At 40.4% G+C, this 21,549-nt stretch overlaps 1 protein-coding gene and 1 pseudogene across 1 annotated transcript in view; one reads left to right on the forward strand and one right to left on the reverse strand.

The window, feature by feature from the left end:
* Ift81 (intraflagellar transport 81) overlaps positions 1 to 21,549 on the forward strand; it is a 64,806-nt gene that overhangs the window by 973 nt on the left and 42,284 nt on the right. The window contains exons 2-11 of the mRNA XM_042669084.1: positions 817 to 984; positions 1,970 to 2,073; positions 2,960 to 3,140; positions 5,483 to 5,572; positions 10,299 to 10,364; positions 10,878 to 10,988; positions 13,095 to 13,179; positions 16,154 to 16,317; positions 18,106 to 18,201; positions 20,377 to 20,523. Coding sequence (XP_042525018.1) covers positions 841 to 984; positions 1,970 to 2,073; positions 2,960 to 3,140; positions 5,483 to 5,572; positions 10,299 to 10,364; positions 10,878 to 10,988; positions 13,095 to 13,179; positions 16,154 to 16,317; positions 18,106 to 18,201; positions 20,377 to 20,523 — 1,188 coding nt within the window. The 5' untranslated portion in view covers positions 817 to 840. The remainder of the gene's footprint in view (positions 1 to 816; positions 985 to 1,969; positions 2,074 to 2,959; positions 3,141 to 5,482; positions 5,573 to 10,298; positions 10,365 to 10,877; positions 10,989 to 13,094; positions 13,180 to 16,153; positions 16,318 to 18,105; positions 18,202 to 20,376; positions 20,524 to 21,549) is intronic.
* LOC122098583 lies at positions 1,240 to 1,697 on the reverse strand (annotated as a pseudogene).

Here is a 21,549-nt window from a genome sequence, read left to right on the forward strand (position 1 = left end):
TTTTAGTTTTTTAGCAGGCCATTGTTTAATTGCTAACATCAAAGCAATTTACCTTGATAAAGCTGTTTCAGCAGTTAAGAAATTAGATACTCATTAAAAAAAAAAAAGGTAATGATCTTTCTTACCCACCCAGGTAATTTTCTTTAGACTTAGGTTTCAGTTTCATCTGAGAAGGTTAAGTGGAGCTGTCATTAAAGTCTAAAAATCCAAGAGGTTTAGATTTTATACCACATGCAGTGAGAAGCCTTGTAATGATTAGGAATGGGGGAGATGGGCAAACAGACAATTGGAGACTTCCCTCATTGAAGACTAAAAGAAATGAAGGCCTGAGTTACTCAGCATGGCAAAGTCTAGGCCTCCACTTAAGCCAGTGGAAGAGCAGAAACAGAGGAGGGCATATCCTGGCTGGAGTGCTATCCACTCAGCTTCTGCCTTTCAAGAGAACTAATTCTAGGTTTTTATGTAAAAAATGTGAGATGCTAATTTAAGGGGAAAGATTAGAAACATGTCTGCAACTACATGATTAACACCAGGGTAAAAATGACGTTGTAGAGGAGAGATATTAACACGGGAGGATGCATTATTTTTTTTGTCCTTGTTAATTTGGGTGATTGCTGTCACATTTGGGGCATAATGTAGAAATGTGACAAATATTAACAGTATGTGCTGTAACTTTCAAAAAAAGTCCTTATACTCCAATTTCTTTCAGTAAAATAGCCTTTTTATGTCTACTTGCTAGAACTAAATTCTCCCCCCTCCCCCAACCAGGTTTTGCTACCAATTTTGAGGATTTTTTTTCCTATTTTTACTTTCTAGTTTTAAAAGTTATAAGACATAATTATGAGTGACCAAATCAAATTCATTGTGGACAATCTCAATAAGGAGCCTTTTAAGAAGAATTATAATTTAATCACATTTGATTCCCTGGAACCAATGCAACTATTGCAAGTTCTCAATGATGTTCTGGCTGAGATTGACCCAAAGGTAAGAGTCTTTATTTCTTTGTAAAGGTGACAGGATAGCCAGTTTGCCTGGAAATAGCTCTGAGTCTTGAGCAAGTTACTTAACCTCTCTGGGCCTTATTTTCCATACTTGTAGTAGTAAGTCTTTAAGGTTTTTTGTCAACTTCAGATTTAAATAATCTAGTTGTATCTTACTTAGAAATTATTTCTCTTCTGCGTTAGCTCTTATTTTTTTATGCACTGTTCTTTTTTTTACACTGGAGACTTTTTTTTTTGCAGAAAAGACACTTATTACCAAGCTATAAATTATGAGGAGTGGGCTGGGGTGGGAGGGGCTGAGCAGTCACGTTTTGGGTGTCGTCCCTTTCTCTCTGTCTTCTTGGGCCTGGATTCTGAGCTCCTCGTCCAGACGCTCCTTGGCCCGGACAACCTTTGACTGCAGGTAGAAGGAGCCACCCACAGATTTATCGTTCACTTTAAATAGGTGTTCATAGTTCTTCTGGACCTCTTCGAGATTCAGCTTGGAGATGTTGAGAATCTGCTGAGCCTCCTGGAGGCTGAGGCCAGAGAGGTTGGATGCAGCTGCGGATTGGTGCCCAGCACTTCCCCGGGCGTCAGCTGCTGCCCGGCTGACTGCAAATTCTTGTCCCAGGGCCCTAGTGAAGGCTCTGCCCACCACCTGCGCACCCATTACAATGATCGGGCCAGGTACTTGGCCATGATGGCCTCTCCGCCTCGGGGTGCGCGGGCTCCTGCTTCTCAGCCCCGTGGGCCCCGCTGAAGGGCGGGCGACAGGTCAGAGATCATGCGGAGGAAGCCGACAGCCCACGCTGGAGACTATTTTTAAGATGGGCATTTTAAATGTAACTGATCTTTATGCTCCCTCGTTTGGAATCAGGGGCCCTATACTTAAAATGTTTTATAATCTAGCCAAATAATTTTTTAAGTTTAAACATTGCTCTTTGCTAGATATACAACAATGACATATTTCTCAATTTATTTATTAGCAAGTTGTTGATATCAGAGAGGAGATGCCAGAGCAGACAGCAAAACGGATGTTGAGCCTTCTTGGTATCCTTAAGTACAAACCTCCAGGAAATGCTACAGACATGTAAGGATCTGCTCACTGCTTTCCTAAACCATTTTTTTAATACCCAAATGTTCATATACTACAATCAATATCTAGCCACCCTAACTGGATGGTCTGAAGACATTGATGAATTTCAATAGACTTAATTTAATTCTTCAAATACTATTTTATCATGCAGAAGGCCTAAGTGGGTCAGTCTTTTCCCATAACCAAAAAAGTTGGCTAAGCACCATTTTATCATTTGCCTTTCATCTAAGTTTAAAACAACTTAAATACCATCAATGAAGTGAAGTATAATGGCTATGCCAGTTAACACAACTTCACTGGATACTCTAGTGATATATTGAGAGCCAAATTAAAAAAAATTAAATTAATATAGGACTGACTTTAGAATAAACTTGAGTTTAGCCAGGTGCAGTGGCTCAAGTCTGTAATCCTAGCTGCTTGGAAGGTGAATTTCCAGAAATTGAGGTTCAAGGATAGCCTGGGTAAAAAGAAAGTCTTGAGATTCCATCTCAACCAAGGGCTGGATGAAAAGCCACACACCTGTTAATCTCAGCTGTGGGGAAGCATGGAGGCTAGGGGCAGTGACTCACTGATCATCCCCAGCGGTTGGGAAGCATAAGTAGGAGGATGACAGCCCAGGCTGATCCAGGCATATAGTAAGGCCCTATCTCAAAATAACCCATTCCTAAAAGGGGCTGGAGATGTGGCTCAAGTGATAAGAGAACCTGCATAGGTCCTGAGTTCAATCCCCAGTATACCACCATCACCACCACAAAAAAAAGAAAAGAATAAAAAGCCTTGGGTTTATCTTTTAAACCTAGTTATAGGCAGCTGTCAAATGTTAGAAATCATTTCTAGCTGTAATAATAAGCATTGGGATGGATGTGCCTTTCTTTTTTAGGAGTACTTTTCGTCAGGGCTTGGTGATTGGAAGTAAACCTGTTATTTACCCAGTACTCCACTGGCTTCTTCAGAGGACTAATGAACTGAAGAAAAGAGCATATTTAGCTCGGTTTCTAATAAAACTTGAGGTGCCAAGTGAGTTTCTTCAGGATGAAACAGTGGCTGACACAAACAAACAGGTATACAATATAGACATAAAAGATATTTTAAAACTGTTTGCAATGGATTTCAAAGGTGTGCATATTATTCATATATGCTTTCATCTCTTTAATGGCTTTTTTTTTTTTTTTTGGTCGCTTGTGGGGCCTGAACTCTGAGCCTGGGTGCTGTCCCTCAGCTCTTCAGCTCAAGGCTAGCACTCTACCACTTGAGCCACAGTGCCACTTCCAGCTTTTTCTGCTTATGTGGTGCTGAGGAATTGAACCCAGGGCCTCATGCATGCAAGGCAAGCACTCTACCACTGTGCCACCTTCCCAGCCTTTAATGGCTTTTTCTACAGAAATAGGCAGCACCAGAAAGTAAAACAGTACTACTTAGTGGTCAGCCTTTGTGTACACAAAGGCTAGCGAATGGAGTAGGTGGATTGGAAATGAAAGTAATGAAGATTTTATTTAATAGTTGTGGGTAGAATCCTGAGCTTGAGAGTGCTGATCAGTGTGGTCACTAGGCAGTTTTTGTCATCCAAATTAGAGAGAAACAGGCTGGCTTAACAATTGTACCGGGGGCTTGGAAGGTGGCTCAGTGGTAGAGCACATGCCTTGCATGCCAGAGGCCCTGGGTTTGATTCCTCAGCACCACATAAGCAAAAAGAAAAAAGCCAGAAGTGGCGCTGTGGCTCAAGTGGTAGAGTGCTAGCCTTGAGCTGAAGAGCTGAGGGACAGCTCCCAGGCCCAGAGTTCAGGCCCCATAACCGGACCCAAAAAAAATAAAAATAAAAATAAAATAAAAACAATTGTACCGGGATAAATGATACAAATCAGCACTACCCTGGGCCAGTTGCAACTTGTAAATCCTTTGTAAGAAAGCAGGCTAAGAAGCCACGCAGACTTGAAATCTCAAAGTGGGTAGAGATAGGTCTGATGAGCTTGAAGTCTCAGTACAAGTCCTTTTACTCCTTTTACCAGAGTTTGGAGTAACATTGGGTTCTGGCTTGAAGGTCTTAAAGGTATTGACAATTAAAGATTCTGGTTGATCTGGCTCTTCCAGGGTTGTCCTCTTCCTCCTCCTCCTCTTCCTTCTCCTCCTCCTCCTCTTCCTTCTCCTCCTCCTCCTCCTCTTCCTCTTCCTCCTCTTCCGTCGGTCGTGGGGCTTGAACTCTGCCTGGACACTGTCCCTCAGCTCTTCAGCTCAGGTGAGCACTCTACCACTTAAGCAACAGCACCATTTCTGGTTTTCTGGTGGTTAACTGGAGTAAGGGTCTCACAGACTTTCCTGCCCGGGCTGGCTTTGAACCGTGATCCTTAGATCTCAGCCTCCTGAGTAGCTAGGATTACAGGCATGAGGCAGTGCCCAGTCTTCTTCCACTGTTAGGCCAGGTGCTGTAATCCTAGCTACTCAGAAGGCTGAGATCTGAGGATCATGTTTGAAGCCAGTCTAGAAAGGAAGCCAGTGAGATTCTTAACTTCATTTAACCACCAAAAGCCAGAAGTCAGGCTGTGGCTCAAAGTGGTAGAGTACTAACCTTGAGCACAAAAGTTCAGGGACAGTGTCTAGGCCCTGAGTTCAGGCCCCAGGACCAGCATATATACACGAAAAAGATGTATTTTTATTTATTTGACTATTTTTTATTGATCACTTATATGATTTGTTCACTATGGCAGGTCTCAGGAGTACCAAAGTAAGAACAGTGAATGTGAATCTTCCTGAATGCCACTGATGAGAGAGACAGACAAATAGAAATAACTTCACAAGGCCAAAGAAGGTCTCTCTAAGACCCTTGGATGATCAGAGTTGCCTAGGCTAGACATGAGGGATTCCTAGGAAATGTTCAAAGGAAATAGGATATGTAAGCTGGAGGTGAGAAAGTGAGATGTTTGAGGGATTTAAAGAATAGAGTATAGAGTATGAAGTAGGAAAGCAAACCAGAGATAAAGCTGGAGGAGTATTTAGTGGCAAAACTATGTGTATATGTGTGTATATAAATGTTTGTGTTTGTGTTTCAGGGGCTTGAACTTAGGACCTTATGTTCTTGCTCAGCTTTTTCCATTCACAACTGGCCCTCTATTGTTTGAGCTTTTTGCTAATTTCACTTTTTATTAATTGGAGATGAATCTCGCAGATTGGTCTTCTTGAATTGGCTTTGAACTGTGATCCTCAGCTCTCTGCCTCCTATGTAGCTAGGATTACAGACATGAGCTATCAGAGCCCAGCCAGACTACTTTTTTGTGTGGTATATAAATGTTTGGGAATGTTTTCAATACTGTTCTTACAGTGATTTAAATGATAACTACAAGTTAATAGATAATCTGATTAAGAAAACCATATTTGACCTAATCATTAGTTTTATAACTTACTCTTTTAGTATGAAGAGTTGATGGAAGCTTTTAAAACTTTGCATAAAGAATGTGAGCAACTCAAGACATCTGGATTTTCTACAGCAGAAATAAGAAGGGTAAAGATGAGAAAATTATTAAAATACTTGTTTGGATTTGAATAATACTAGATTTAGCATATAAATAGCAAATAGCAATTTTTGTTTGTATAATCTCTATTGCTTGTTTTTTTTTGGTCAGTTGTGGGGCTTGAACTCAGGGCCTGTGGTACTATCCCCAAGCTCTTTTGCTCAAGGCTAGTACTCTGCCCCTTTGAGCCACAATGTCATTTCTGATTTTCTAATAGTTAATTTGGAGATAAGAATCTCATGGACATTTCTGCCTGGGCTGAACTTCAGGCTTTAGCTCTTAGACTCTAAGTAGATAGGATTACAGGTGTGAGCCACTGGTTTCTGGTAGAACTTCTGTTCTTTATTTGAGGAAATTAATGAGACCAGAGTAATTTTGGGAGTTCTAGGTTTTTTTTTGTTTTTTGTTTTTGTCGGTCGTGGGGCTTGAACTCTGGGCTTGGGTGCTATCCTTGTGCTCTTCAGCTCAAGGTGAGCGCTCTACTGCTTGAGCCACAGCACCACTTCTGGTTTTCTAGAGGGGGGTGGGGGGTTTATTAGAGATAAGAGTCTCACGAACTTTCCTGCCTGGGCTGGCTTTGAACCACGATCCTCAGATCTCAGCCTCCTGAGTAGCTAGGATTACAGGCATGAGCCACCGGCGCCTGGCTAAGTTCTAGGTTTTATATGAACTACTAGCAGGGATTTAATAAGATTAAATTTTAGAATCTTTATCTAATGAATGTGTCTCATATATAAGATAAAATACAGAAGGAACAATAAAAATAATTTTATTGTGTGTATTTGGTATCACTATATTTTTATCTTTTAAAATAATTACATTGTGAATATGTTTAATTATTGCTTTTCTACAAAATGATTTTAATGAACAAATTGTATTTCATAATTAGTTTAATAATTTAAACTTTAGCCTTGTTTTGATTTCTTGCTATCTTAGATAATTCTGTGATTATCTTCATCCAAATATTTTACACATATATGTGGTTATTTCCTTAGAAAAAAAAAATTAGAAATGGAATTGCTTATTTTTTCATTTCATTTTTTGGTAGTACTGGGGTTTGAACTCACAGATTCATGCTTGTTGGGCAGCCATATCTCTAGTTGCTTTTGTTTTTTTTTGTTGGCCTGAACTTTGGGCCTGGGCACTGTTCCTCAGCTCTTCAGCTCAAGGCTAGCACTCTACCACTTGAGCCACAGTGTCACTTCCAGCTTTTTCTGCTTATGTGGAATTGAACCCAGGGCCTCATGCATGCAAAGCAAGCACTCTACCACTGAGCCGCCTTCCCAGCCCCCTTCAGTTGCTTTTGCTAGGTTTTGTTTGGTGCTGGTACTGGAGCTTGAATTAGATCCTTGAGCTCTTGCTCAGCATTTTTTTTTTTTTTTTTTGGGTCCGGTCGTGGGGCCTGAACTCTGGGCCTGGGCGCTGTCCCTCAGCTTTTCAGCTCAAGGCTAGCACTCTACCACTTGAGCCACAGCGTTACTTCCGGCTTTTTTCTTTTTGCTTATGTGGTGCTGAGGAATAGAACCCAGGGCCTCAGGCATGCAAGACAAGCACTCTACCAATGAGCCACCTTCCCAGCCCATCAGCTTTTTTTGCTCATAGCTGATGGTCTGCCACTTGAGCCACACTTCTACTTCCAGCTTTTTGCTGATTAATTGAAAATAAGAGAATCTTAGTTTTGTCTGCCTAGACTGGCTTCAAAGCAATTTCTTTAGATCTCCGTCTTCTTAGGCTTATAGGTGTGAGCCATATGCCTGGCTACTGTGATTTTTTTTTTTTTGTCGGTCGTGGGGCTTGAACTCTGGGCTTGAGTGCTGTCCCTCAGCTCTTTAGCTCAAAGCTAGCGCTTTACCACTTGAGCTACAGTGCCATTTCCAGTTTTCTGGTGGTTTATTGGAGATAAGAGTTTCATGGACTTTCCTGCCCGGGCTGGCTTTGAACTGTGATCCTCAGATCTCAGCCTCCTGAATAGCTACGATTACAGGTGTGAGCCACCGGCGCTTGGCTACTGTGATTGTTTTTGAGATAAGATCTTACTCTACCTGAGCTGGCCTAGAAAACAGTCATCCTATTTATATAATTAGGTATAATATTCATTCATCTTTTTATTGGTTGAGTTGGGGTTATGTGAACTTGTTTAGGCTGACCTCAATTCTCTATCCTCCCAATCTTTGTCTCCTAAATAGTTAGTATTATGGGCATGAGCCATCAGTGCCAAGCCCAGAATTGCTTATTAAATTATGTTCAAATTTGTAAGACTTTTAATGAATGTTACTCAAATGTTCACCAGGAAATATTTTTTACATTTTTATCAGACACTTAAGTACCCTTGCTATTCAAACTCACATGAATTTTATTTTTAGAATTCCATAGTTAACAATTCCATTTTTATCATTAAATTGGGAACATTAAATGTTTTTTTTCCCAATAGAGATGGTTATTCTGACTAAAATGTACTGTAAGTATGTCTGAGACAATGTTGTGAAACTCATGTTCCAATTAATACAGAAACACACACTTATAAATGACAGCAAAGTAAAACGGACTGTTGAGGGAAGGATTATCGAGGTGGGAAAAAATGGAGAGGGTAAATGAATATGGTGGAAGAAGTGGGAGAGTGAGAGGAGGGGAAGAAGGAGTGAGTTTGGTCAGGATACATTATATGTGAATATATGTATATTTCATATACATATGTATATCTGCATATACATATGTATATATCCTGTGCTCTAGAGATAACCACTTTTCTTATTTCACTAAATATATTTAAACCCTTTCCTTGGAATTATACTGTATATAAATGTTATAATTTGCTTTTTTCAAATGTCATATCATGACTTTCTCATATCATTAAACACTCTATTGCATAATTTTTAATGACTTCCATTGTACTTTACTGTAGTTTATTTAACAATCCTTATTTAGAATGTTTCAATTTTTTTTTTTAAATGTATGACACAGTTTATATTTTATTACTTTTGGTTATGTGGTGCTGAGGAATCGAACCCAGGGCCTCATGCATACAAGGCAAGCATGCTATACCACTGAGCCATCTTCCCAGCCCCTAGAATGTTTCAAATTTTAAAATATAATTGACACCAGTGAGAATGCTTATAGAAGTCTGTGACTTACGCATGTTTTATTAGAATAAATCCCCTAATATGGAATTACTGAACTAGAAGGAAAGCATGCTTTAGCACTTCTTCCTCTTCTTCTTCTTCTTCTTCCTCCTCTTCTTCTTCTTCCTCTTCCTCTTCTTCTTTTTCCTCTTCTTCTTTTTCTTCTTCTTCTTCTTCTTTTTTATTTTATTGTGAAAATACTGTACAGAGGGGTTATAATTACATGGGCGAGATAATGAGTACATTTCTTGTCAAGCATTGTAGCCTCATCCTTCTCCTCCTTTGTTTCCCCTTCCTATCCCTTCCCATCCTCCCTCCCCTCCTCCTCTTCTTCCTCTTCCTCCTCCTCCTTCTTCTTTTCCTTTTTTTTTGTTGGTAGTGAGGCTTGAATTCTGGGCCTGGGCCCTGTCCCTCAGCTCTTTAGCTAGTGCTCTACCACTTGAGCTATAGTGCCACTTTGGCTTTTTCTGTTTATGTGTGGTGCTAAGACATTGAACCCAGGGCCTCATGCATGTGAAGCAAGCACTCTACCACTGAGCCACCTTCCCAGCCCCAATGCTTTAGCACTTCTAATATTATTTATTTATTTATTTTTGGTCAGACATGGGGCTTGAACTCAGGGTCTGGGTGCTGCTGTCCCTGAGCTCTTTTGCTCAAGCCTAGTACTGTACCACTTTGAGCCACAGCCCCACTTCTTTTTTTTTTTTTTTTTTTTGGTTGGTCATGGGGCCTGAACTCTTCCCTCAGCTCTTCAGCTCAAGGCTAGTGCTCTACCACTTGAGCCACAGCGCCAGTTCCAGCTTTTTTCTTTTTGCTTATGTGGTGCTGAGGAATCGAACCCAGGGCCTCATGCAAGGCAAGCGCTCTACCACTGAGCCACCTTCCCAGCCCACAGCCCCACTTCTTCTAATGTTATTCTTTAATACAATGCTACAGTAGTAAGAGTACACATTTCTGTGATTCTACCGATACTGACTTGTAGTATTCTTGTATTAGCATTAGAAAGGACTTTTTTTCTTCATTACAAAAGTTCATGAAGCTGGTTAGAGGAAGGTAACTTATTTTTAATGTCTTTCTTTAAGGAGAAGGAATTGGTTAATTAACAAACCACACGCAAATTTATGTCTTGAGAATATCATAGCCTTAGAAATAATCTTGATGGAAAATTGGCAGAGTACATAGTTTGGCACTTAACAGAGCAGATGGAGTGTCAGCAGCTGTTGTTCATGTATTTAGACCTGCATACTTCCCACTATAGAAGATTTTTGAAAAATCCTGTTCCCATATTTGGAATCAGAACACAAATGTGCTGGTTGGCAGCTTTACTTTGCTGTGTTATAACCTGCTTTAGTTGCCTTTCTAGATGAACACCAAACTGCCAAAAAAATTACCCTGCATAAAGAACCTTGGGGGGGGGGGCGGGTAGAGGGAATGAAAATGTCCTTTATCCAAGGAAGATCTTTGTTCCTTACTGCTCAGGTTATGCATGATAAAAATGATAGATGCAAAAAAATGATAGATGCATAGTCATATAAAAACCTTATCAGAATGCTACAAACCAAGAGTGCTTTTAATCTCCTCTTTGCCACTTTTTTAGGATATTAATGCAATGGAGGAAGAAAAAGATCAGCTTATTAAGAGGGTTGAACGTTTGAAGAAAAGGGTAAGTCAAGAATTAGTTCTGTAGACTTTGGCCCTAAATCCCAAGGACTACAAAGAATTAGGAATGCAATTAAAGATTAAGCCAGGCTTGAGTATATGTCAGAGGATGGGCTGAAGGAAGGAAAATGACTCTCCCTAGCCAGTAACACAAAACTTTTAAGAACCTGGAGTCGGGCTGGGAAGGTGGCTCAGTGGTAGAGCACTTGCCTTGCATGCTCGAGGCTCTGGGTTCGATTCCTCAGCACCATATAAGCCGGAAGTGGCTCTGTGGCTCAAGTGGTAGAGTGCTAGCCTTGAGCTGAAGAGCTGAGGGACAGAGCCCAGGCCCAGAGTTCAGGCCCCACGACCGGACCAAAAAAAAAAAAAAAAAGAACCTGGAGTCTAGACCTTTGCTGTCATCTCAAAGGAAGTACTGTTTACCAAAAGGAAATAAGTGGATGTCTGAGTCACGTGACACATTAATTTTTTTCCTCAAATCTGACAGTAACATGTACTACTTATTCCTTTACTGTAGGTGGAGACAGTTCAGAATCATCAGCAGATGCTTAAAATAGCAAGGCAACTTCGAGTTGAGAAAGAGAGAGAAGAATTTCTTGCACAACAGAAACAGGAACAAAAGAATCAGGTATACACATGGGGTTTATATTTTCAAGGTGAAAGGAGTATCTCCTTTTGGTAATTCACATGTGAAGAGAAAACAAATTAGAAATGTAGAAGTTTTTTTTTTTTTTTTTTTCAGTAGTGGGGCTTGCCTGGACACTGTCCCAGCACTCTTTTGCTCAAGTCTAGCACTGTACCACTTTAAGCTATATCTCCACTTCCAGTTTTTGAATGGTTAATTGTTTTTTGTTTTTTTTTTTGGGTCCGGTTGTGGGGCCTGAACTCTGGGCCTGGGTGCTGTCCCTCAGCTCTTCAGCTCAAGGCTAGCGCTCTACCACTTGAGCCACAGTGCCACTTCCGGCTTTTTTCTTTTTGCTTATGTGGTGCTGGGGAATCGAACCCAGGGCCTCATGCATTGCAAGGCAAGCGCTCTACCACTGAGCCACCTTCCCAGCCCTGAATGGTTAATTGGAAATAAGAGTCTCACTGGGACTTTTCTGCCTAGGCTGGCTTGGAACTACAATCCTCATGTCTCAGTCTCCTGAGTAACTAGGATTACAGGATTGAGCCACTGGTACCTGCCTGAAATGTAAAATTTCATACTTCCCTTTGGTAGCATGATGGAATACTCTTAACTAAGAGCATTCTGTGGCTGGACGTGGCATTGTGGCTTAATTGGGAGAGCACTATCCTTGAGCACAAAGAGGCTCAGGGACAGTACCCAGGCCCTGAGTTCAAGCCCTAGGATAGGCAAACAAACAGACAAACAAAAATTTCTTTAAAAAAAGTTTTTGTTGGGTTGGGAATGTCTATTAGTGGTAGAGTGCTCGCCTAGCATTCCTGAAGCCCTGGGTTCCATTCCTCAGTACCACATAAACAGAAAAAGGCAGAAGTGGCGCTGTGTCACAAGTGGTGGAGTGCTAGCCTTGAGCAAAAGAACCTCAGGGACAGTGCCCAGGCCCTGAGTTTAAGCCCCAGGACTGGCAAAAAAAAAGAAAGAAAGATGGGGCTGGGGGAAGAGGAAAGCATTCTGTGGCATCAATAGCAACAACAGTATGTCCTTTTGGATTCTATGCTGTTGTGTCTCTACACTGTCTTTTGGATTCTGCTTGACCCATGTTGTTCTCATATTACTAAAATTCATTGAAATGGGAAGCCATCAAATCAATTGCTAATGAAACTGACAATCTCTAAAGGGCATCATTAGATTTCTGAAGCTATAAGAACATTCTCCTTGTTTCACTGATCATAGTACCCTTTCCATTTTACTATGGTACCAAATAAGTGCATCATGAAAAGACTCAAAATTACTTACATTCTGTGCTTTTAAATTTCATGCTAAAGGAAAATATTATTTGCCCCCAAATTATTACTTTTATTTATTAAAAATGTGTTTCAAAATCTGAATAGATATAGATTTGAAAATACCTCTCAAATCAGTTCTGTATCTAAATGTCTAGTTGAAATTGGTAGAGCTCCACTGGAGCTTGACTTGCATCAAGTCAAAACTAGCTCGGTGCTTTTCTTGAGCCTTCAATGATTATGTACCCTACTTTCTGATTCTGAGACTTGATGAGAATGTTAACATTGCTTAGGATGAAGAAAACCATATAACAAGCTGGGCATCTGTGGCTCACATCTATAATCCTAGTTTCTTAGGAGGCTGAGATCTGAGGATCTCGGTTTAAAGCCAGCATGGGCAGGAAAATCCATGAGATTCTTATCTCCAATTAATCACCAGAAAACCGGAAGTAGCACTGTGGCTCAAGTGGTAGAGTGCTTGCCTTGAGTTGAAGAGTTTAGGGACAGTGCCCAGGCCCAGAGTTCAAGCCCCATGACCGACAAAAAAAAAAAAGAAAATCTTATTGCAGAAGAAAAGCCTGATGTATTTTTTATTTAACAAATATGTATTTTTAAATCACTGAATTCAAATAACTAAATACAAATTCTAAAGCTTTTAAAGAGATTTTACTTGAAAAGATACTCAGCTAGTTACATTTTTGTTTTAATGTGATATTTTTCTGTTTTTTTTATCATCAGTTCCTTTTATATAATAAAAGTTGTATTTTCCATTGCTTGCCTATGTGAGTGTAACTTTTAATAGACTAAGCAAATAATTTGTATTTTAAAGCTATTTCACGCAGTGCAGAGATTGCAAAGAGTACAAAACCAGCTGAAAAGTATGCGCCATGCTGCCGCAGATGCAAAGCCTGAAAGTAAGTAGAAGTGATTAGAGAGTATTGACTTAAATCAGGCAGTCAGTGGGGGTTAATTATTGTCTGTGATTGTGTCTATACTAATTATTGTCTGTGATCCCGTTTGTATGGAACGTCCCAAATGGAAGATCCATAAATGAAGAAATCAAATCAACTTAGTGGTTTGTCTAGGGCCTGGAGGATAGCTGCACAGGTGACAGTAGGGTAGATTGAAAGTAATACTAAGGGGCTAGGAATGTGGCTTAGTGGTAGAGTGCTTGCCTAGCATGCATGAAGCCCTGGGGCTCCATTCCTCAGTACCGCATACACAGAAAAAGCCAAGAGTGGCATTGTGATGTAAGTGGTAGAGTGCTAGCCTTGAGCAAGAAAGAAGCTCAGGGACAGTTTCAGGCCCTGAGTTCTAGCCCCAGGACTGGCAAAAAAAAAAAAAAGTGATGCTAAGGAGTTTGGAGATTTCTTTTGAGGCTGATAATAGTGCTCCAGAATGGATTGTGCTAGTGTTTGAAAGCTGTGAATATGCTGCAAAACATTGAAGTGTACATTTAAGTGGGTGGATTTTATGGGGCTGGTGGAGTGCGTCAAGTGGTAGAACTTGTGCTTAGCAAGCATAAGACCGTGACTTCAAACCCCAGTACTGCCTCCCCCAAAGAAGCTAGAGATACACCAGTTACCGCATAGCCAGAGAATCCAGGAAAGCACGAAGGAAGCACTGCCTGACCATAGTGTGCATTGAACATTTTTCCATGTTTTCCTTTCTTCAGTCCTGAAAGCAAAGGGGGAGATTGAAGGAATGAATGGAAAACTTGTGAACTTGCCATTAGTACATTTTTACACAACGGAACTAAAAATAATTTTAAGGCTTTGGGCCAGTCTTTTTACACAATCTTAAGTGCATAGAATGCTTAAGCCGGAAACGCACTGTTTTAAAGTCAAGCTAGACTTTGTAAATGTGGAATGGAAAGATCTGAAATAAACGTTATAAAGCTTTATAGGCTGGGGATTCATAACAAAACCGTTATTCATAGAAAAAAATCTATGTATGGTGGTTCATCTTTCAAAACAGGAAGCTATTCAAACTTTAAATGTAATTTAAGTTTCCATTTATCTGTAAACTAATACTTTATAAAATAAAAGCTACCAAACTTAAAACATTTATGAATGTAGATACTTCTCTAGATTTTAGCTTGGTATATCTTTAGTAATGTCTTTATTGGTTTGAACCTGATAAGTTACAAATATCCAGAAGTATTATAAAAGAAAAAAATAAATGACCATTTATAGAATGAGAACACCTGGGGTAGATTTCATTTGTGTTGTCACTTGGTTCATTGATTTCTTAAATACTTAGAAGGTAATATAGAATGCAGTAATAAATCAGATTTTCCAAGTGTTTCTTCTTTTCTTTTCTTTTTTTGTGGTTGTGGGGCTTGACCTCTGGGCCTGGGTGCTATCCCTCAGCTCTTCAGCTCAAGACTAGTGCTCTACCCTTAAGCCACAGTGGCACTTCCGGATTTTTCTGTTTATGTGGTGCTGAGGAATTGAACCCAGGGCCTCATGCATCCAAGGCAAGCACTCTACCACTGAGCCACCTTCCCAGCCCCAAGTGTTTCTTTTATTTGTTTATTTTATTTTATTTTTGTTTATATTTTATTTCAATTTTTTGTGAACATACTGTACAGAGGGGTTACAATTACATGGGCAAGATAATGAGTATATTTCTTATCAAGCATTGCAGCCTCCTCCTTTGTTTACCCTTCACATCCCTTCCCAGCCTCCCCCACACCTCCCCAAGTATTTCTTTTAAATATCAAGGGATTTTAAAGAAGTAGGTTGTAAAATTGAAAAAATCAACAGGCCACTGGAATGTCCATTAGACTCTTTTTTTTTTTTCTTGGTTGGTCGTGGGGCTTGAACTCTAGGCCTGGGCACTGTCCCTCAGCTCTTAAGATCAAGGGGAGCGCTCTACCACTTGAGCCATAGCACCACTTCCAGTTTTCTGTGTGGTTTATTGGAGATAAGAGTCTCACAGACTTTTCCTGCCCGGGGTTGGTTTTTGAACTGTCATCCTCAGATCTCAGCCTCCTGAGTAGTTAGGTTTACAGGCATGAGCCACTGGCCCCGCTTAGACTTTTTTTTTTTTTGGGGGGGGGGGGGCCCAGTTGTGAGGCCTGAACTCTGGGCCTGGGCGCTGTCCCTCAGCTCTTCAGCTCAAGGCTAGCGCTCTACCACTTGAGCCACAGCACCACTTCCGGCTTTTTTCTTTTTGCTTCTGTGGTGCTGAGAATCGAACCCAGGGCCTCAGGCATGCAAGGCACGCACTCTACCACTGAGCCACCTTCCTAGCTTCCTGGCTTAGACTCTTATCTAAAATAAACTACTCAGAAAAATCCTGAAGAGGCACTGTGACTCAAGTGGTAGAGTGCTAGCCTTGAGCACAGTCAGGCTCAGGGACAGAGACCTGAGTTTAAATCCCAGGACAGGCCAAAAAAAAAGGAAAAATCATACCACTTTTTCTGTAATTGTTTATTCTTTTATGTAAGTTCTGCTTAATAATCATTCTAATTAACATCTAAAGACTTCAGTGGCCAATTTTTTTTTCTTTTGGTGGGTCATGGGGTTGAACTAGGGCCAGAGTGCTGTCCCAGAGCTTTTGCACTCAAGGTAAGTACTCTGCCACTTTGAGCCATAGCACCACTTCTGGTTTTCTGGTAGTTAATTGGAGATTAGAGTCTCATGGAGTTTCCTTTCCAGGCTTGCTTTGAACCGTGATCCTTAGATTTTAGCCTCCTTAGTAGCTAGGTGCCTTGACCCACCAGCGCCTGCCTAATGGCCAGTTTCTATAGTGGGTATTGTACTAACGCCTTGACAGATATGCCCTTTATAGGTCTTATATTTCCAACACTGTGTAGAATATCAAAACACCTACTCAGCTGGGCTAAATATTCACTTCGTGGTTTTTTTTTTTTTTTTAAAGGTTTAATGAAGAGGCTAGAGGAGGAGATAAAATTTAATTCATATATGGTAACTGAAAAATTTCCTAAAGAATTAGAGAACAAGAAAAAAGAACTGCATTTTTTACAAAAAGTGGTTTCAGAGCCAGCGATGGGTCATTCTGATCTTCTTGAACTTGAATCTAAAGTAAGTGACAATCAATAATCATCTTTTTATAGCTCCCAAATTTACCTCATCCTCAGTTTTGTAAAAGTTATGTTATCTGCTTTCCGTAATGTCCTACTCTTTACTTTAAAGTTAGCCTGTGCCGAGAGGTAACAACTCTTTGATGAGTTGTCCTTACGAGAAATTACAGAATACAATGATGCTACTTTATACATACAGTGTCATAAAAGCCTAGTCAACTCAGAAAACTAGTTTACTTGAATATATAAAAGTTTATGTCTTCAAAATATAATAATTCAGAGAGCAAATTTTAAAATATTTTGAATGTTATTCACTTCTAGGCATAATTTTTATAACAATTCTATAGTAAAATTAATATTTTAATTAAATATATCACCTTTGGAATTATTAAACTTCATTGTAATGCTCATTGAGACATGGTATCATGTAATATTTTTGTTCCCTAGAAATAAAACAATCAGGGGCTGGGAAGGTGGCTCAGTGGTAGAGCGCTTGCCTTGCATGCATGAGGCCCTGGGTTCGATTCCTCAGCACCACATAAGCAAAAAGAAAAAAGCTGGAAGTGGTGCTGTGGCTCAAGTTCAGGCCCCACGACCGAACCCCCCCCCCAAAAAAAAAAATCAGATTGGTGTGTGTGTGTGTGAGAGAGAGAGAGAGAGGGGGGAGGAGGGGGAAGATGAGAGAGAGACAGACAGAGTGAGAGAGTGTTTTGGGGCTTAAACTCAGGGCCTTTGCACTGTTCCCTGAGCTTTTTTGCTCAAGGCTTGTGCTCTAACACTTGAGCCACAGCTCCACTTCCAGCTTTTTCAGTAGTTAATTGGAGATAAGAGTCTCCCACTTGCCAGGCGCTGGTGGCTCACGCCTGTAATCCTAGCTACTCAGGAGGCTGAGATCTGAGGATCGTAGTTCAAAGCCAGCCCGGGCAGGAAAGACTGTGAGACTCCTATCTCCAATAAACCACCAGAAAACCGGAAGTGGCGCTGTAGCTCAAGTGGTAGAGCTCTCACCTTGAGCTGAAGAGCTGAGGGACAGCACCCAGGCCCAGAGTTCAAGCCCCACGACCGACCAAACAAAAAAAAAAAGATTCTCACACTTTTTTTTGCTTGGGCTGTCTTCAAGTTACAATTCTCAGATCTCAGCTTCCTAAATAGCTAAGCCACCAGCATCTGACTTTGTTGGTATCATTTATTTCTGGAATGGGGTCTTACTATGTCTGACTAGCCTTGAGCTCAGGATCATTTTGACTCCATATCCTGAGTAGCTGGAATTATAGAGGTCTACAGACCACCATGTTAGGCTTAACTTCAGGTTTTCAGACAGCATCTTTTTCATAATAATGTACACATATATTTCATATAAAAGACTTTAGGATAATTTAGACATGGGTGATTAAATCCATGTATGTAAGTAAATTGTTTCAATATATCATGAAATGTAAATTGTTTCTGAAAATAATCATAACAAGCTGGGTGCCGGTGCCTGTAATCCTAGCTACTCAGGAGGCTGAGATCTGAAGATCATGGTTCAAAGCCAGCCAGGGCAGGAAAGTCCATGAGACTCTTATGTCCAATTAACCACTAGAAAAACCAAAGTGGTACTGTGGCTCAAGTGGTAGAGCACTTGCCTTATTCTGAAGAGTTCAGGGATAGTATCCAGGCCCAGATGGTTCAAGCCCCACAACCTACAACAACAACAAAGAATATAAATTCACAGCTGGATTTGGCTAGATATCACCTTGTGTTTGTAATCATAAGAGTTTTAATATTATTTACTTTCATACAATTTTAGATCAATGAAATAAACACAGAGATCAATCAGCTGATTGAAAAGAAAATGATGAGAAATGAGCCCATTGAAGGCAACCTCTCACTATACAGGCAACAGGTAAGACCACTCTTTTATCCCTACAGCTAAGTCTATAATCTTAGGGGTAAGCATGTTCCTTAAACCACTGGCTGTTCTACCTGTAGTCCTAAAGTGGGAAAGAAGTAAGGAATAAACGTTCTCCTGTTATTACCAATCTTAGATTATAATGAAGAAAGCCACAAAAGGCAGTGTTTTAAGTTTTAAATTCAATAGACCTGATAATGCTGACTTTCCTTAGCAACTGCTAACTGTGGTGATAGAGCTGTTTGTGTTTCTATCTACAAATAAGGAGTTCTGTTTTTAGATATGGAATTTTTTTTTTTTTGTGGTTATGGGGCTTGAACTCAGGGCCTGGGCACTGTTCCTGAACATTTTTGCTCAAGTCGAGCGCTCTACCACTTTGAGCACTATTTCCAGTTTTCTGGTGGTAAATTGCAGATAAGAATCTCATAGGGGCTAGGAAGGTGGCTCAGTGGTAGAGCACTTGCATGCCTTGCATGCCTGAGACCCTGGGTTCGATTCCTCAGCACCACATAAGCAAAAAGAAAAAAGCCGGAAGTGGCTCTGTGGCTCAAGTGGTAGAGCGCTAGCCTTGAGCTGAAGAGTTGAGGGACAGCGCCCAGGCCCAGAGTTCAGGCCCCACTACTGGACCCAAAAAAAATAAAAATAATCTCATGGACTTTTCTGCCTGGGCTAGATTTGAACCATGATCCTCAGATCTCAGCTTCCTGAGTAGCTAGGATGACAGGCGTGAGCCACCAGCACTGGATGGAATTCATGATTTAAATGAAGAAAAAAATTTTTTTTTGTAGTACTAGTGTTTGAAATTAAGGCTTTATGCTCAGCTAGCGCATTCTGTCCCTTGATCCATGCCTCCAGGCCTGCTTTTCTTTTTTCTTTTCTTTCTTTTTTTTTTGGTCATTCATGGGGCTTGAACTCTGGTCTTGGGCGCTGTCCCTGCACTCTTCAGCTCAAGGCGAATGCTCTACCACTTGAGCCACAGCACCACTTCTGGTTTTCTAGTGGTTTATTGGAGATAAAAGTCTCACAGACTTTCCTGCCTGGGCTGGCTTTGAACTGAGATCCTCAGATCTCAGCCTCCTGAGTAGCTAGGATTATAGGCGTGAGCCACCGGCATCCGACCTTCATTTGTTATTTTAAAGATACAATCTCATGGACTCTTCTGACCTTGTGGCTTTGGACTGGATTTCAGCCTCCTGAAGTAGCCTCCTGAGTAGCTTAGGCTTATGGGCATGAGCCACAGACACTTGGTTTACACTATAATTTTTCACAGGGTTTGCATACAACTTTGCGTACAACTTATACTGTTTCACTAAATGGTACAAATTGGCTGATTTTTTTTTTCTTCAATAAGTATGATAATGAGGGGCTGGGAAGGTAGCTCAGTGGTAGAGTGCTTGCATTGCATGCATGAGGCCCTGGGTTCAATTCTTCAGCACCGCATGAGCAGAAAAAGCCAGAAGTGGTACTGTGGCTCAAGTGGTAGAGTGCTAGCCTTGAGCTGAAGAGCTGAGGGACAGCGCCCAGCCCAGAGTTCAGGCCCCATTCCCGACCGCCCCCCCCAAAAAAAAAAAAGACAATTCATTTAAGAAATCTCCCCACTACCACTACCCCCAAGTTGGTAGCTAACAGCCAATGCTGCATTATGGCTTACGAGCAGCCGTTTTGGTTGTGTAAATATTTGCATAATTCTGGTAAGCAAGGTATTTGATTTTGAACTTACAGTTTATTTTTTAGAATGGCCCAAATAGCTATTTTAACCTTTCACTATAAAATATGGGTATTGAATTTGATAACATGATCTGTGTTGTAGTTCTGAAAATAAATGTTTTATTTTCTCCAGTGTTAACATCTACTTACCTCCCTGCAAGGTATTTTCATTAGAATTTGAGTGTTACTTGAGAAAACTTGAAGATTTTCATTAGTGCATTTTTGTTTCCCTATTGATATGTTCTGTATCTTTAGGGCTTTTGTCTTTTGGTTGATACTTAATATACATTCTATACTGAAGTTATATTTATAGTTGATAAAGATATGTAATAGGGCAAGCAGTTCTGGTCAGGAGAAACAAAGCTGATTTTGAAAATTATTTGATAAAAATCTAAAGCACAGCTATACAAGATAATAGAAATTTGACTGTATGTCTTCTATCTACATTAAATGCTCAATTAGGCATCCATTATTTCTCGTAAAAAAGAAGCCAAGGCTGAGGAACTTCAAGATGCCAAGGAGAAGTTAACCAGCCTAGAAAAGGAAGTGTCAGTAAAGACAAATCAGACCCGAGAATTGGATGGCACCGAGGTTTTGAAGGGAGATGAGGTAAGTTCCATGTCTCATGGAACCAGGGGTATGACTACTGGCTTTTAACTTTCTTAATTTGAATATTTATGAGAAGATAATCTTATTTTAAAAAAGCTTAAGTCTTTTTGTAACAGTGGTAAGATACTCTTGATATAAAATGTGAGCAGTCTGGCTCGGGGTGTGGATCTTACCTGCTATCCCCAGTCTATTGGGAGGCCGGTCAATCTCAACCAGTGAGATGGGCATGGTGCTGAAGGTATGTCATTCTGGCCTTGTGAGAGGTATGAATAGAAAATTACAGTCCAGTTCTACCTCAGCTCCTGGCAGAAAAAAAAGGGAGACCCTGTCTGAAAAATAAGTAAAACAAAAAGGGCTGGGAGTTGTTATCAGTCAACTTTGTCAAGAGACAGAGTGCTTACCCAGCGAATGTGAGGTCCTGAATGCAAACCCTAGTACTGCTGAAAAGAAAAATAGTAAGATAATAAAAATGTTAAAGCTGGGCACCAGTGGCTCATGCCTGTAATCCTAGGAGGCTGAGATCTGAGGATCACAGTTCAGAGCTAGCCCAGGCAGGAAAGTCCATGAGACTCTTATCTCCAATAAACCACTAGAAAACCAGAAGTGGCGCTGTGGCTCAAGCGGTAGATCATTCACTTTGAGCATAGGGACAGTGTCCAAGCCCAGAGTTCAAACCCCATGACGAACAAAAAAATAAAAATAAATTAAAAAGTTAAAATAAGTTAAAAATAAGATACTAAATAAATTATTATTGAATAAATCAATAACAAAATAGGAGATACTAATTCAAACTTTCCATTTTTAAGTGAACTCATTGATTTATAAGTATTAGATTATAAAAGTGAAAAACACAGCGAACAAAAACAACAAATAATAGAAAAACTTGTCTTTGTTGATGAATGTATTTCTATAAAAGTCTAAGGAGGGGGGCTGGGAAGGTGGCTCAGTGGTAGAGTGCTTGCCTTGCATGCCTGAGGCCTTGGGTTCGATTCCTCAGCACCACATAAGCAAAAAGAAAAAAGCCGG

This window comes from Dipodomys spectabilis, unplaced genomic scaffold (genome assembly GCF_019054845.1).
Source record: "Dipodomys spectabilis isolate Male_0828 unplaced genomic scaffold, ASM1905484v1 ptg000480l, whole genome shotgun sequence".
In the NCBI taxonomy this organism is placed as follows: Eukaryota; Metazoa; Chordata; class Mammalia; order Rodentia; family Heteromyidae; genus Dipodomys; species Dipodomys spectabilis.